This window comes from Octopus bimaculoides, chromosome 6 (genome assembly GCF_001194135.2).
Source record: "Octopus bimaculoides isolate UCB-OBI-ISO-001 chromosome 6, ASM119413v2, whole genome shotgun sequence".
Lineage (NCBI taxonomy): Eukaryota > Metazoa > Mollusca > Cephalopoda > Octopoda > Octopodidae > Octopus > Octopus bimaculoides.
Window position 1 is genome coordinate 21521709 of NC_068986.1, and position 13173 is coordinate 21534881.

Below are 13173 nucleotides of genomic sequence, written 5' to 3' on the forward strand. Positions count from 1 at the left end.
AAAGATGGTAAACATTTATTAAAAAGAAAATTATCCATTATAAAAGAGGTATTTATTTGTAAAATTCATGTTCAGTCTCATCTTTCTTGACATTATTTTTATAGCCTTTTTCAAAGTCCTTGGCAAGCACGACATAGCGATTTTCACGGACAGCTTGCATTCCAGCCTAAAAAATATAATCATTTCAATTATAAATGGAATAGAAAGATAAAACATTTGTAAGTTTAATAGGGAAAGAGACTCTTAGCACACAGGGTAGACTGACAAATGAACCAACAGTTTATGAAAACCCTAATATTTGGTCTAATTCATTTAAATACTGGTCCTTACCATCACTGCATTCTGGCCATAAGAAAAATATAAACAGCCTAGCCTAATTAGTTATACATAAGTACCAAAGAAAAACACAGCTGTAAGCAGCTGGAGCACTGTATTATGGACAAGTGTTTCATTAGTTAGTTCTGCTAAACTTCAGTCTTCTCATAGGTATAACTCAAAAAGGAATGGATTCTTTCAGACTAAATTGTGAATACACTACATGGAAACATTCAGTGGTGTTTGCAACAATTATAAATTTTAACAGAAATTTCAAGTTACTCTCACAGAAATACTAGTTTACAGATGTAAACCCCTGCCATCACTAAAGGACTCGGAGATGCCTTTTGTATGAAAAACAACAGTTAAATTAGTTCTAACCGGTTTAATGAAATGAATATTGATTATCTAATTACTAATAGTTGTGTACTTCTGAGTGGTTAACCTCTGAAGAGTACTTTTACAGTGTGCTGATTTTTCACACCCACTCTTGGACAATATTGTGCATCTACTTGTTGATTCCCTCGTCACTACTTTGGCAGATAGGTAAAGCCTATGCTTGACTGAGGAGGTCTAACTAGACCAAAATACGTCAGGAGTTGTCTAACATGTTACTTGATAATATGTCCTTTTCTTAGAGCATAGTTGTTTCTAATTAGACTTTTAATGCTCCCTACATGAAATATGTTAACACAATTAATGTTAGACAACATATAATAGCTAATATGCTAATTATAAGTTACATAGTGTATTATGAGAGGATTTATTAATTACAGTTTATAAAGTAATAAAAGATAATTTTTATAAAAATAATAAGTTTTCCTCTAACCTCTTGGCAGATAGCATTGATGTCAGCACCGCTAATCTTGTCTGGTCGAGCTACATAATCTTCCAAATCAACTTCTTCACTAAGATTCATTTTGCCAGTAATAGTTGAAAAGATAAGACGCTTCTGGCGCCTGTCAGGTAGTGGGAATTCTATTTTCCTGTCTAAACGTCCAGGACGTAATAAAGCAGGATCTAAAGTGTCTGCTCGGTTAGTTGCCATAATAACCTAATTAAAAAAAACAGAAAACATTTTATTAAGTCTACAATTAAATACGGTTTGTGAAAGAATTTTCTTCAAACAATTATTTCAACATATCTTAATGGAAGCAGTAGCTAAAAAATGAAGACTGCTTTATCTAGAACATTCTAACCTCCCAAATGGGATTAAAATAAAGATCCAGAGGTGGACACAGGCAAGTGATTTAGCCAGGAGATTCTTATAAAAGAAACAGCTGAAGACTTGTTAGAAGCAAGAACAATGTTTTCAAGAAACCATTGGTATGAGATATAAGGAAGTAGGCTTTTGGTAAAGCTGGGTCTTCAGAAGGTCTAATGATGATAGCCCAGAAAACAGTCTTAAGAAGGTGGTTGTTTAGCAAGGTGTCCATCATCTTTTAGATGTTAGAAATAAAATCAAGATGACTGCCAGCTGAAGTATGGGACATATTGTCACATTTTTGCATATGTTGGAATAAAGTCACATAGATAGGAAAAGAGTTTGGGGAGAGGAAGCAGCTAGCTTAAGGAACAGAGTACAGATGAAAGTAATATACAAATTAGATATAATTTCTAGAACAGTTATAACTGAAAGTAAAATGTTGTTTTACTATGTGTCTATTGTCTATGAATGTGTGTATATAATATACCTTTGCCTGCATGGATCATGGATGGATGAGGATGATGAATATATGTTCATTCGTATAGAATACATACTTTGTTATTAAATATGTCTAACAGTCTCTCCATGTACATTTGACGTTTTTAAACACACACATAGATATCTGAATTTAAAATGGCTACTGTTCCAGAGAGAATTCTTCATGTGTCACAAATCTGTTTTCACTGAGTGTAACTACAAATTTAACAACAATCTGTATCTAAAATAAAACATTATCACAAACAATCTAATGATGACTTCTCATCAGTTTTATCAAGAATGAAAGAGATAACAAACAAAAGGAATCTTTTAGTCACCTTAACATTAACAGTTTGATCAAAACCATCCATTTGGTTAAGAAGTTCTAAAAGAATTCTTTGCACTTCTCTGTCGGCTGTAAATAAAAACATACAGTTACAGAAACGATAAGTCTATATTATTGTAGTTAAGAAATTATAAAAAAGATTGTATTTTGAAATATATAATTTGGAATTATTTACTTGTTATATTTAGGTGGTCATATTTTTTAATTGCTATATTTATTGATAATAAAGAAATTATTACAATTTTTGCCATAAACTAATATTTAGTAATCCTTTGAAATACTTTTATTTCAAATTACACACACACAATTGCATTTTGCAATGATTTGATGGTAATAATATACTTTGGAATTAATTAACTGCAATGTAAAAGGAACAACACATTTTCTTCTTTTTATTATTTTTTTCCTTTTTCTTTCAACCTGTGTCGGATATTTTTAACATGGAAAGTGGATGTTAAATGATGATGAGACATGGATGCAGAAGAGGATGATAGTTTGTCTTGATCTTCACTGTTGTATTTTTTATAAGCCTTTTCTTTCACTCAAATTTTAAATATATTGATACATTAGGACAAGAAATTATTCTTTTATTTATGATTGTGTGTGTGTGTGTGTGTTCAGTCATTAATAGTAAAATAAATTGAAAAACTACCTCCAGTTTGAGCATCGAAACGCTTAGTTGCAATAGCATCGATTTCATCAATGAAAATAATTGCTGGTGCATTTTCCTTTGCTAATCTGAATACATCCCGCACCATACGGGGGCCTTCTCCTAAGTATTTCTGAACGAATTCTGAGCCAACAACACGAATAAATGCAGCTGAAATTATAAATAACGATATAAAGTTATTGTTACAAAATGATATAAAACTGTTATTACACAATAATACAAAGTCAATACTACATAAGACAGAGCTACCAGTACAGAAAGCTAATGTCATGCAATATAAAGCTTTCACTGCTTAGTAACCTAAAGCTACCATTACATAACACTATAAATCTACCATTATTACTTGTACTACAGGACTTTCTCATGCAGCATGTAAATATTCAAACTGATAGACATGCGTGCATGCATACACAATGGGCTTCCTGCAGTTTCTGCCAACCAAATTCACTCGCAAAGTAATGGTCAATCTGGGGCATCAGCACACTTTTCCAAGGTGTCATGCAGAGTGGGATTGAACCCCAAATCAGGTGGTTGAAAAAAAAAAAAATTCTTATGACACAACCATTTCCACACTTATTAAACAATATTGATTTATTTTGATCATTTTAATAGGGAAAGTGAATAAATTAATTAAACTAATTCCAGTATACTATTACTATTAATTTTATTGATTACATTAGACTGACTCCTGTGCAGATGGCACATAAAAAACATTTGAGCATGGCCGTTGCCAGTACTGCCGAACTGGCCCTTGTGCCGGTGGCACGTAAAAAGCACCCACTACACTCTCGGAGTGATTGGCGTTAGGAAGGGCATCCAGCTGTAGAAACACTGCCAGATCAGATTGGAGTCTACTGTAGCCATTGGGTTTGCCAGTCCCCAGTCAAATCGTCCAACCCATGCTAGCATGGAAAACGGACGTTAAATGATGATGATGATGATGATTGATGACATCATGTGACACCCAGCAGGATCAGATCAAAGAGACTAAACTAAATACTGCAATTTTACCTTTTCTGCCAACATGCTGTCATTTATGAAAGTGCTAAAAGACAAATGAGAGAAAGAGAGAGAAATAAAAATCAAAATATACTTAACCAGTTGTATGATGAGCAACAGCTTTGGCCAACATAGTCTTTCCACATCCTGGGGGACCAAACATAAGCACACCACGAGGGGGATCGATACCAATTTGTTTATATAGTTCAAAGTGTGTGAGAGGCAGTTCCACAGCTTCACGTACTTCTTGTTTTTGTATGTCCATGCCACCAATGTCAGAGTAGGTCACATCCGGTTTCTCATCTGTAAATAGTATTTATAGAAATTAGATTAGTTATACATTTACACCAGAAAACTGGAGCTTTGACCAACACACACATAAATGAGGAAAACATTATATTGCAATTATATCACAAATGATGAAATTTACTAATTCTGAGAAAGAATATTTATCAATAAACATAAAAAATATTTAATAAAGTATCAGATTTGCTCATAGTAAATTTTCATCAAGAACAAATAACATCACCTAGAAATGGACAGCTGAACACAATTTTGCTGCAACCCTGTCAACACAATAAGGGACCAACAGTGAAAGTCTGTGAGACAGTATCAGGAGATTGGAAAAAGTTTTGGTATTATTTATTCACCATTATATGTGTTTCATTTGCTAATAGGAGTTATAAAATTGTATATGAAATAGAAAACATAAGATATCTTCATATAGAGAATCAAATAATTCAAGAGGACACACCTTGGATTTTAACCTACACACACTCATGCATATGTATGTGAATGTGTGTGTGTGTTACCCTCCCCTACCAGCACTTGACAATCAGTACTGCTTTTTTTTGCCTCCATAACTTATTTCAGCAAAGACACCAACAGAACAACCGGACCATAAAAAAACAAGTGCAGGCGTTGATTTGTTCACTTAAACCCTTCAGGGTGGTGCCTTAGCATGGCCCCAGTCCAGAGACTGAAACAAAGAACAAAAGCATAAAAGTGTCTTAGCTATGGACACAGCGAGGTACCAGTGATAAGACAGGAACCATCAACTTTACAAGTATATGAATGGTAATCTATTCACTAGGCTAGCTGCAACTATCTCTAAACACTAAAGTGATATAGAGTTATTATCTCAAAATGTATTTGAGTGCATGCATGGTTATAAGGCTAGAAAAATATTGTTTCACAACCATGTGATCCCAAGTTCAATCCCCCTGTGTGGCACCTTGGACAAATGTCTTCTACAATAGCCTGAAACTGATTAATGTCTTGTAAGTGAAATTTGAAAGATGGAAAATGTCGAAGATATGTATTTGCATGTGTGTGTACACTGATGTAAATAGCTACTGGTATTTACACAAAATCGATCGTGTCTGTATGTCTCTCTCAGTATGTGCATGTAAGTGTGTAAATATATGGTAGTTACGCCATACAAGGGAGGTAACTCTCCTTGACACTAAACACTCAGTCTCAAAAAGAGATCAACAAAATAGTTAACGAGACTAAGCACTGGGATCCGCATAAATAATTGACCGAAACACTGGAAAACGGTGCCCCAGCTTGGCTACAGTCTAATGACTAAAACTTGTCAAAACAAAAGCAAAATATAACTATATCCTTTTTACATGCTGGTGGCACGTAAAAAGCACCATTCAAGCATGACCGATGCCAGTACCGCCTGACTGGCCCCTGTGCTGGTGGCACGTAAAAAGCACCCACAACACTCTCGGAGTGGTCGGCTTTAGGAAGGGCATCCATCTGTAGAAACATTGCCAGATCGGATTGGAGCCTTGTGCAGCCTTCTGGCTCACCAGCCCTCAGCCAAACCGTCCAACCCATGTCAGCATGGTAAGCAGACATTAAACAACGATGATGATGATCTTAAGGATAACAGTCGTTATAAAGATGTTGAGAGTAAACGTTTCTTGACCTGAAATCAAGTTTGGTAAACTATTCTGTATCGACTTAAACCAAGTTGCTGCTGTTCTTTCAGCAAACTTAAAAAATGGGTTGTGTGAAAGTCATAAAGGAGTTACCTGGTTGAAGCATGGTTATACTGCTGTCTGCCTCCGGAGGAAGAACATCAACAAGAGCATTACTGTGTTTGTGCAGAGCAACACTCGCACTAGGTTTTAGTAACTCACGATCTATGGTAGACAGGATGCGAACATAATAATTAGATCCTGAAAAAGAAAAGAAACAAACAATGTTATAAAACCACACATGAGATAGACTTGCAAGTGTTCTATTGGTTTTACTAAGTATACTGTATACCGAAGTGGGTGATATAAATATCCAAAATTTTAAGGATATAACAGTTAATATACACTGTTGTGTCTGGGGAGAGTCATTTTCTTATTGTGCCTTAAAATTTAACACACTCACCGTTAAAATTTCCACTTATTTTTTATTCTTTTTTTAAATATAAAAAATAAGAAATAAGTGGAAATTTTAACGGTGAGTGTGTTAAATTTTAAGGCACAATCAGAAAATGACTCTCCCCAGACACAACAGAATATGCTTCAACACACGAAATCACATAAAAAATCTTGCAAACCAAATCCAAAAACAAATGTTAATATACAATATTTTAGATATAAATGAAAACAGAATGGAATAACTTTGAATTTCAAGTTTGTTTTAATACATGTTGGCTTCACAAACTGAGCTGTTGGATACAACCACTTATTTCGTTTATAATACAATTTGTAAATAATAATACAACTGGTTTCAGGTTTCCAGTGGACCTGGCACTTATTAACTACATTTCTGACAGCAAAAGTTAATTAACCAGAGTATATCTATGACATGGAGGCGCAATGACTATCACAAGGCACTTCATTTACAAAATACCTGATATTCAGTGTTCTCATATACTTTACTGATATACATAACAAATGTATAAATACAATGGGCACGACACAGCTTCTATCACAAGGTAACGATTAACTTGAGGCTATATAACAGAAGACACCAAACATGGTGTGCAGTGGGACTAAACCTGGAACTACATAGACGGACAAGTGACCGAGACCTTTGGCGATATGCCATGCTTGAGAAGACCCATCAAGCCAAGTGAAGCTGTAGTCTTGGCTGATGTTGGTGCTATGTAACAGGCACTTGTGCTGGTGGGACGTAAAAAGCACCCTTCAAATGCTGGAGCCCACAGAGGCAATGATAAATGATCAAGACCATGGCGATATACTGTGCTTGAGAAGACTCAAGCCAAATGAAATTGTAGTTGTGGCTGATGCTGGTGCCACATAAAAAACAGCCATTCAACCATTCAGAATGGTTGGCGTTAGAAAGGAGATCCAGTCGTAGAAACCATGCCAAATCAGATTGGAACCTGGTGCAGCTATCCAGCTGACCAGTTTCAGTCAAACCGTCTAACCCATGCCAGATTGGAAAACAGATGCTAAATGATGATGAAAGATGATAAACAATGAATTTTTTTCTTTAGTAGTCAAAGATATTACCTGTAGTGGATCCAACAATACCATTATTTTGGTCTACAGCTTCTAAAAACTGACCAATCACTAAGGGGACACTTTGAATACGTTTAACTTCTTCTTGGGCATGCAAATACTCTTTCTTAAGATTTTTTTGTTCATCTTTAATGTATTCTTCTTGTACTTCAAGAAATTCCAATTGTCTCTGGAGTCGCTGAAAAATACAAAAACAGAGATTTAATAAAAAAAAAAAAATAACAACAACCCCCCAACCTTATTAAAAATTATGAAAGAAAACAGGACCTCCTAATTTATCTTGATAGACTCATAATAGGAAATGCATTGTCGATAGTGTTACAATTAAAGAAGAAAGCTGGCAAAAATAGAAGCCAATGGAACAAAAGTCCATTTTCCTAAAACAAATTTCTAGCTGCCCACAAGCCTCAGAAGAGACAAATTTGTGTTAGGCCTCATCTTGACACCTCACCATCACCATTTTTATTGCTTTCCAGCTCCATCCAATCACTCTCATCCTTTTCTCTAAAATGTGAATAGTTATGTAGCTCCCTTACTGCAAGAGACCTGCTTTGTTCTGGCCCCTTCTCTCATACTTTTACTCTTCATCTCATAGCATAAGGCTGCCCCCACAGGGTTCATAATCTTGCAAGTCTTTAAGTCCATTTTCCTAAAATAAATTTCTAGCTACTCACAAGCATCAGAAGAGACAAATTTATGATAGGCCTCATCTTGACACTTCACCATCACTATTTTTATTGTATGGCAACCTCACTCGTACAGTGGCATGAAAAAAGCACCCAGTATACTCTGTCAAGGAGTTGGTGAAAGGAAAGGCATCCAGCTGTAAAAACCATGCCAAAGTAGACAATGGAGCATGATGCAGTCCTTGCCTGTCAGATCTTGCCAAACTGTCCAACCCATACCAGGCTGGAACAAGGACATTAAATGATGATAGTCCTGAAGTCACGTCAACAGCAACTTCTCAAATGCAATCCTAAAGCAGTGCTTATCATTTTGCATTCTCAATAATCCTCTCACCTATGGATCTATATGAATTCAAACAGGTGGTAAGTGTAGAAAAATTCAGCATCTTAAGACACTGGTGATGGCTTGTGTCAAACAATTAAACTATAGAGTTTGAGAAACTGAACTATTGTGAAGAGTGAATAATCTAACATTTCCAACCTTCGTTCTTCATCTGAGGAGGAAGAAAGTGAAAGTGGTATTGTCTCTGACTGCAAGCCAGCAAATTAAAGTAACAGTTAAAAAATGGTAAAGTAATAGCACTTCTTTCCCTCAGGCAAAGGCATAAAACAGATTCCTCATTCTTTGTGGCACTTGAACATACCAAACCCTTCTAGAACTCCTCATTTGTGTCTTTTCAGTTATTTCTAGCCTTCTGTATAGATAAGTTTGAAAAAGCAACAGTTGTAGACTTGACAGGGACACTGGGTGAGAGATCCGATTGTGTCCATAGCATGCATACACATTATGCTTCTAGTTTATATAGAGCACAGTTGCAACCAATGCTACTATTGAGATAAGCTGTATGGGTTATAAATAATTAACATATACTTACTTTATACTTAACATAGAGGTCTTCATTATCCAAAGCTAAGGGATCGTAATGAGGAATGGTTTGGGCAGTTCCGGGGCGAGATTCACTCACTACAGAATCTTCCTGCAATTAAAATGAGAAAAAGTATACAGTGATTAATTCATATGGATGATAATCAATATAAGAAAAGAAAAACTCATTTACAAATTCTTTATGCACTTCAATATTTCTCACATCTTTAAACATCATCATCATCGCCATCATCATTGTTTAATGTCCGTTTTCCATGATGGCATAAGTGTGATAATTTCACTGCTATTACAAGATACACACAGATATGCAATGTCTTCATTTTCTTATCAGTCTCTATCTAACAGCTTCTATTGGAAGGCCTGCAATAACATCTAATAAGTAGAACTCTATTTCTCTGTTTCCAGATTCCCTACGCAATTGAAGCCTTATGCAGTTACTGATTATATACTTGGCCAAGAAAGCTTCCTCATAGAAAGAAACTCCTCCAATAACATGAATGGTCCATTTACAGCTGTTACTAAATCAGTATATTTCACACACTTCATAGACAAGCTGTTTTTTAAAAATCATGTCCAATCACTACCCTATTACAACAAACTGATAATTTTCAATAAAGCAAGTGCTATGTGTTTTGGTTATTTCAAGAAAACAACCACACAACCACAAATGAGCTTAATGACTAAATCATCACCATCTTTATAAATTTCAGTTCTATAACCATATCAGAAGACTTTTTATTGTACGTAACCTTCATCTCAAAATTGACATTTTGTATATCAGAGACAGAAGATACTCTAATCCTGAATAGTTGATTGCTTTTATAAAGCTTAAATATATCTTCTAGGATTGAGTCACCAATATATAACCTCAAATTCTAGGTAATGTCTAAGAAAAAGTATGATAGTGTTCAATGACTAATATTATTCAATCAGTAATCTACAGTTAAGCTTTACCCTTGCTGTGTCTTTTCCGTTGCACTACAATGGTTTCTGCTCTTTTGGGTTTCAGAATCTATCTTGTTCTCACAAAAATAAAAAAATAAAAATGCATCTGCTTTTCCACTTGAAGTTACTTCCTGTTTAAATTATGTTATCTGTATTTTATAGCAGGAGAGACCAAAGAAGATAATGTGCAATTATCCTCCTCCTCTGACAAATTGATTTTTGTGGAGTTCTTGATTTGGAATAAAAATTTTTTAATAAATATGCAAAGTCTGAGATCCTTACATTAAGGAGAAAAAAGTTGGAAGGGAGACATTTAATCCTCTCCAAAAGGCCCCTCTAAAAACTTTAATTAAAACATTCATAATTACTTCAGTTAAAGTTAATCAAATGTCAAATATAGGATGAAACAGGAGATAAAACACCAATAAATGCTGGTAGAAGAATGCGTAAAATTGCCTTGTGATGGTGCTCAGCTAATAACATTAACGAAGTGATGATTAATAAAATGTTAATTAACATGGCAAATAAATAAACTTTAATGGGATGATAACAAGTTATCATATTTAATATTTTAGAAATAAAATTGATTTCATTTTGATAATGTCCACTGTAAAATTTTATCTTGAACCATTTCAGTTTTACTAACATTTTTGAACAAGAATGCTCTTCAAAAAAATAAACATGAATAGGCGCAGGCGTGGTTGTGTGGTAAGAAGCTCACTTACCAATCACACGTTTCAAGGTTCAGTCCCACTGCATGGCGCCCTACTATAGCCTCGGTTTGACCAAAGCCTTGTGGGTGGATTTGGTAGATGGAAACTAAAAGAAGCCCGTCGTGTCTTTGCCCCCCCCCCCATCGCCACTTGACGGCCGATGTTGGTGTTTTAGCATCTCCGTGACTTAGCGATTCGGCACAAAAGACCGATAGAATAAATGCCAGGCATAAAAAGTGCTGGGGTCGATTCATTCTACTAAAAATTCAAGGCGGCGCCACAGAATGACCGCAGTCTAATGACTGAAACAAGTAAAAGATAAAAGATGGATGAGTAAAAGAGGGAACCTTCATGCGGCTACTTGATCCGCTACAAACAGCAGCCAAATGTTCCTCAATTCATATAGCATTGTGTTTAAAAAGAAAAAAAAATCAAGAAAGAACGCATATGGATGATGTCATCCTAAACCCACCGAGTCTGAATAAAAACCAGGATTGTCAAAACCTAAAGCATCTTTAATCATAAGTCAACTCCATCAGGGCTGATGTGGGAGTAAACAAGAAAAGGGCCAATCAGTTATCAATAATAAAAACAATTTCTTTTACCAAACATAAAGCTTCTTTTTCATGAGGATTTCTGTTATTTAGCGTAATAAGGGCAAAATCGGCACAGCAAAGATTTGAACGCATAAACGTCAATTTCAAACAGTATAATGTAACAACAAATCGAAACCGGTCCTCTCAGTGTGAAAAAGCACTTTGTTTTTTTCTTTTTGTAAATGCTTTAGTGTTCTTAAAAAATTAAGCTAAAAATACATTCATTAAATCTTTACTTTTTCGATCAGATATATTTTAACTCGTGATGAACAAAGTAAGCGAAAGAAATTTTCCCTCTAATTTTCCAAACAGGATATTTTTCCATCCCTGTCAAAAGAGAAATATTTTGTGTTACCTGTGGTTGCGGAGAAGCCACGAAAAATCCCACACAGAAATGGTGAACAAATTTCGTGGCGATCTTTCGATACTAATCCTTTTTCTGTCATCTCTTTATTTCCAAAACAACTTCGTTGTATTCAATTCTAGTTCAATTGTTATCTATACTATATTTCGGTCCTTGACTGTCCCCGATAAATGTCATTAACCAAATAATGTAGAGCAGACTACGTCGCACACACATATCAATAGAAATAACGAACAGGGAGAAATGTACTTTTTACCCGATAAACATCGGGCATCAAAGAAACTTCACAGTAACAACAGTCAACTGGATCAGCTAAAATAAGGTGTGTGCGTGTATGCGTGTGTATAGTGTATATATATATATGTGTAGTTATTGATTTATTAATTATATCAAATTCTTCCTAACTGGCCCTCAATAGTTAATTGCGATAAATAACATGGAATAGAGAAAGCCATTTTTACGATGCTCATTTATAAAAGACTAACGAGAACAACTGGTTTTCCGCGATTGATTAATATACGAGAACTGTTTAAGTCCAAAATGGATGTGTGAAGAATAACAAAGAAAATATTAATATAAAAGCAGTTTTACGATAAAATATCATTATGTGAAGGAATAAATGAGGATTATATAAGGTGGGATGAATGAGAATTTAACACATATTGCAGGAGGAAAGGTATAAATGAATTACTCCACTATAAGTGTGTGAATTAAGATTGAGCAGCAAACATGCTACAATAATGAAGTACCAATGACTTGCATAATTACACACTTGCCGGTTAAAGCGTTACTACAAGGTAAACCAAAATCAAAAGCTTTCAGAAGTTAAAAGGTCTTATAAATATAAAAGAACATACAAAAATATTTCATACAATGAAGTTGAGAAATATAAATTCTGTACCTTTTCGGTGACAGTGATGCCAATCTCCTCCATATTTCGTTATTAACCGGAAGTAATGACGAAATGACGTCACTTCCTGGTAACTTAGACTGTTTATGCTATGACTTCCCTGACTTTGATGCATGCCGAGTATTGTGTACATTATTTGAGACAGGTTTGTGTTTTGTTTTTAGTAGTTGTGTGAAATTATATCGATAATAGCCCAGAATAGTGATGTCTCTTCAGTGAAAGCATTTTTAGTGCCTCTTAGAGACAAATTTGTGATATATATTTTTTTAAAGTTCGATATTTTTCGTTTTACTTTTTACCCGATGCCACCAAAGAAAGAGCCTAGCAGCTGAAACTAGTTCAAATTGCCTACGGTCGATAAGAAACTACAAATGGAACCCTGCTGCAGGTGAAAGGTAATTCAGATCTCGCTGTCCCACTCAGGCGAAGCGTACAGGCTAAGGGACAAAACGCTTATGACCCTGAGATACCTAATGATGATACAGAATTGTCTCCAACATTGCGATGGATTTAGAACTTGCAAAAACCTCTGAGTAACTCCTGCAATTTTTGTTAGAGCAAA

General features: G+C 35.1%; 2 protein-coding genes across 3 annotated transcripts in view; one reads left to right on the forward strand and one right to left on the reverse strand.

Annotated features, from left to right (window-relative positions):
- On the reverse strand, positions 1-12701 carry LOC106875143 (26S proteasome regulatory subunit 6B). The gene is made up of 9 exons (XM_014923137.2): positions 12603-12701; positions 9073-9174; positions 7503-7689; positions 6060-6206; positions 4114-4317; positions 2998-3165; positions 2338-2414; positions 1145-1369; positions 1-166 (listed from the first exon to the last, which is right to left on the reverse strand). Exons 1-9 carry the CDS (start codon positions 12633-12635, stop codon positions 53-55), a joined length of 1257 nt encoding a protein of 418 aa, XP_014778623.1. The 5' UTR covers positions 12636-12701; the 3' UTR covers positions 1-52.
- Positions 12614-13173, forward strand: part of LOC106875142 (clathrin heavy chain linker domain-containing protein 1) — a 15966-nt gene continuing 15406 nt past the window's right edge. The window contains exon 1 of one of the 2 annotated variants that reach the window (XM_014923135.2): positions 12614-12756. In XM_014923135.2, coding sequence (XP_014778621.1) covers positions 12666-12756 — 91 coding nt within the window. In that variant the 5' untranslated portion in view covers positions 12614-12665. Of the gene's footprint in view, positions 12757-12906; positions 13007-13173 lie in introns of those variants that run through there. The other variant, XM_014923136.2, reaches the window with a different exon arrangement.

What these genes read in the sequence shown, in the direction of transcription:
- LOC106875143 (XM_014923137.2), bottom strand. Translation starts at nt 12,635, where the DNA reads ATGGAGGAGATTGGCATCACTGTCACCGAAAAG. An exon ending in ATCAAACTGTTAATGTTAAG is followed by an intron (nt 1,370 to 2,337) that starts GTGACTAAAAGA and finishes TTTTTTAATTAG; the next exon opens with GTTATTATGGCAACTAACCG. An exon ending in TCAATGCTATCTGCCAAGAG is followed by an intron (nt 167 to 1,144) that starts GTTAGAGGAAAA and finishes TATATTTTTTAG; the next exon opens with GCTGGAATGCAAGCTGTCCG.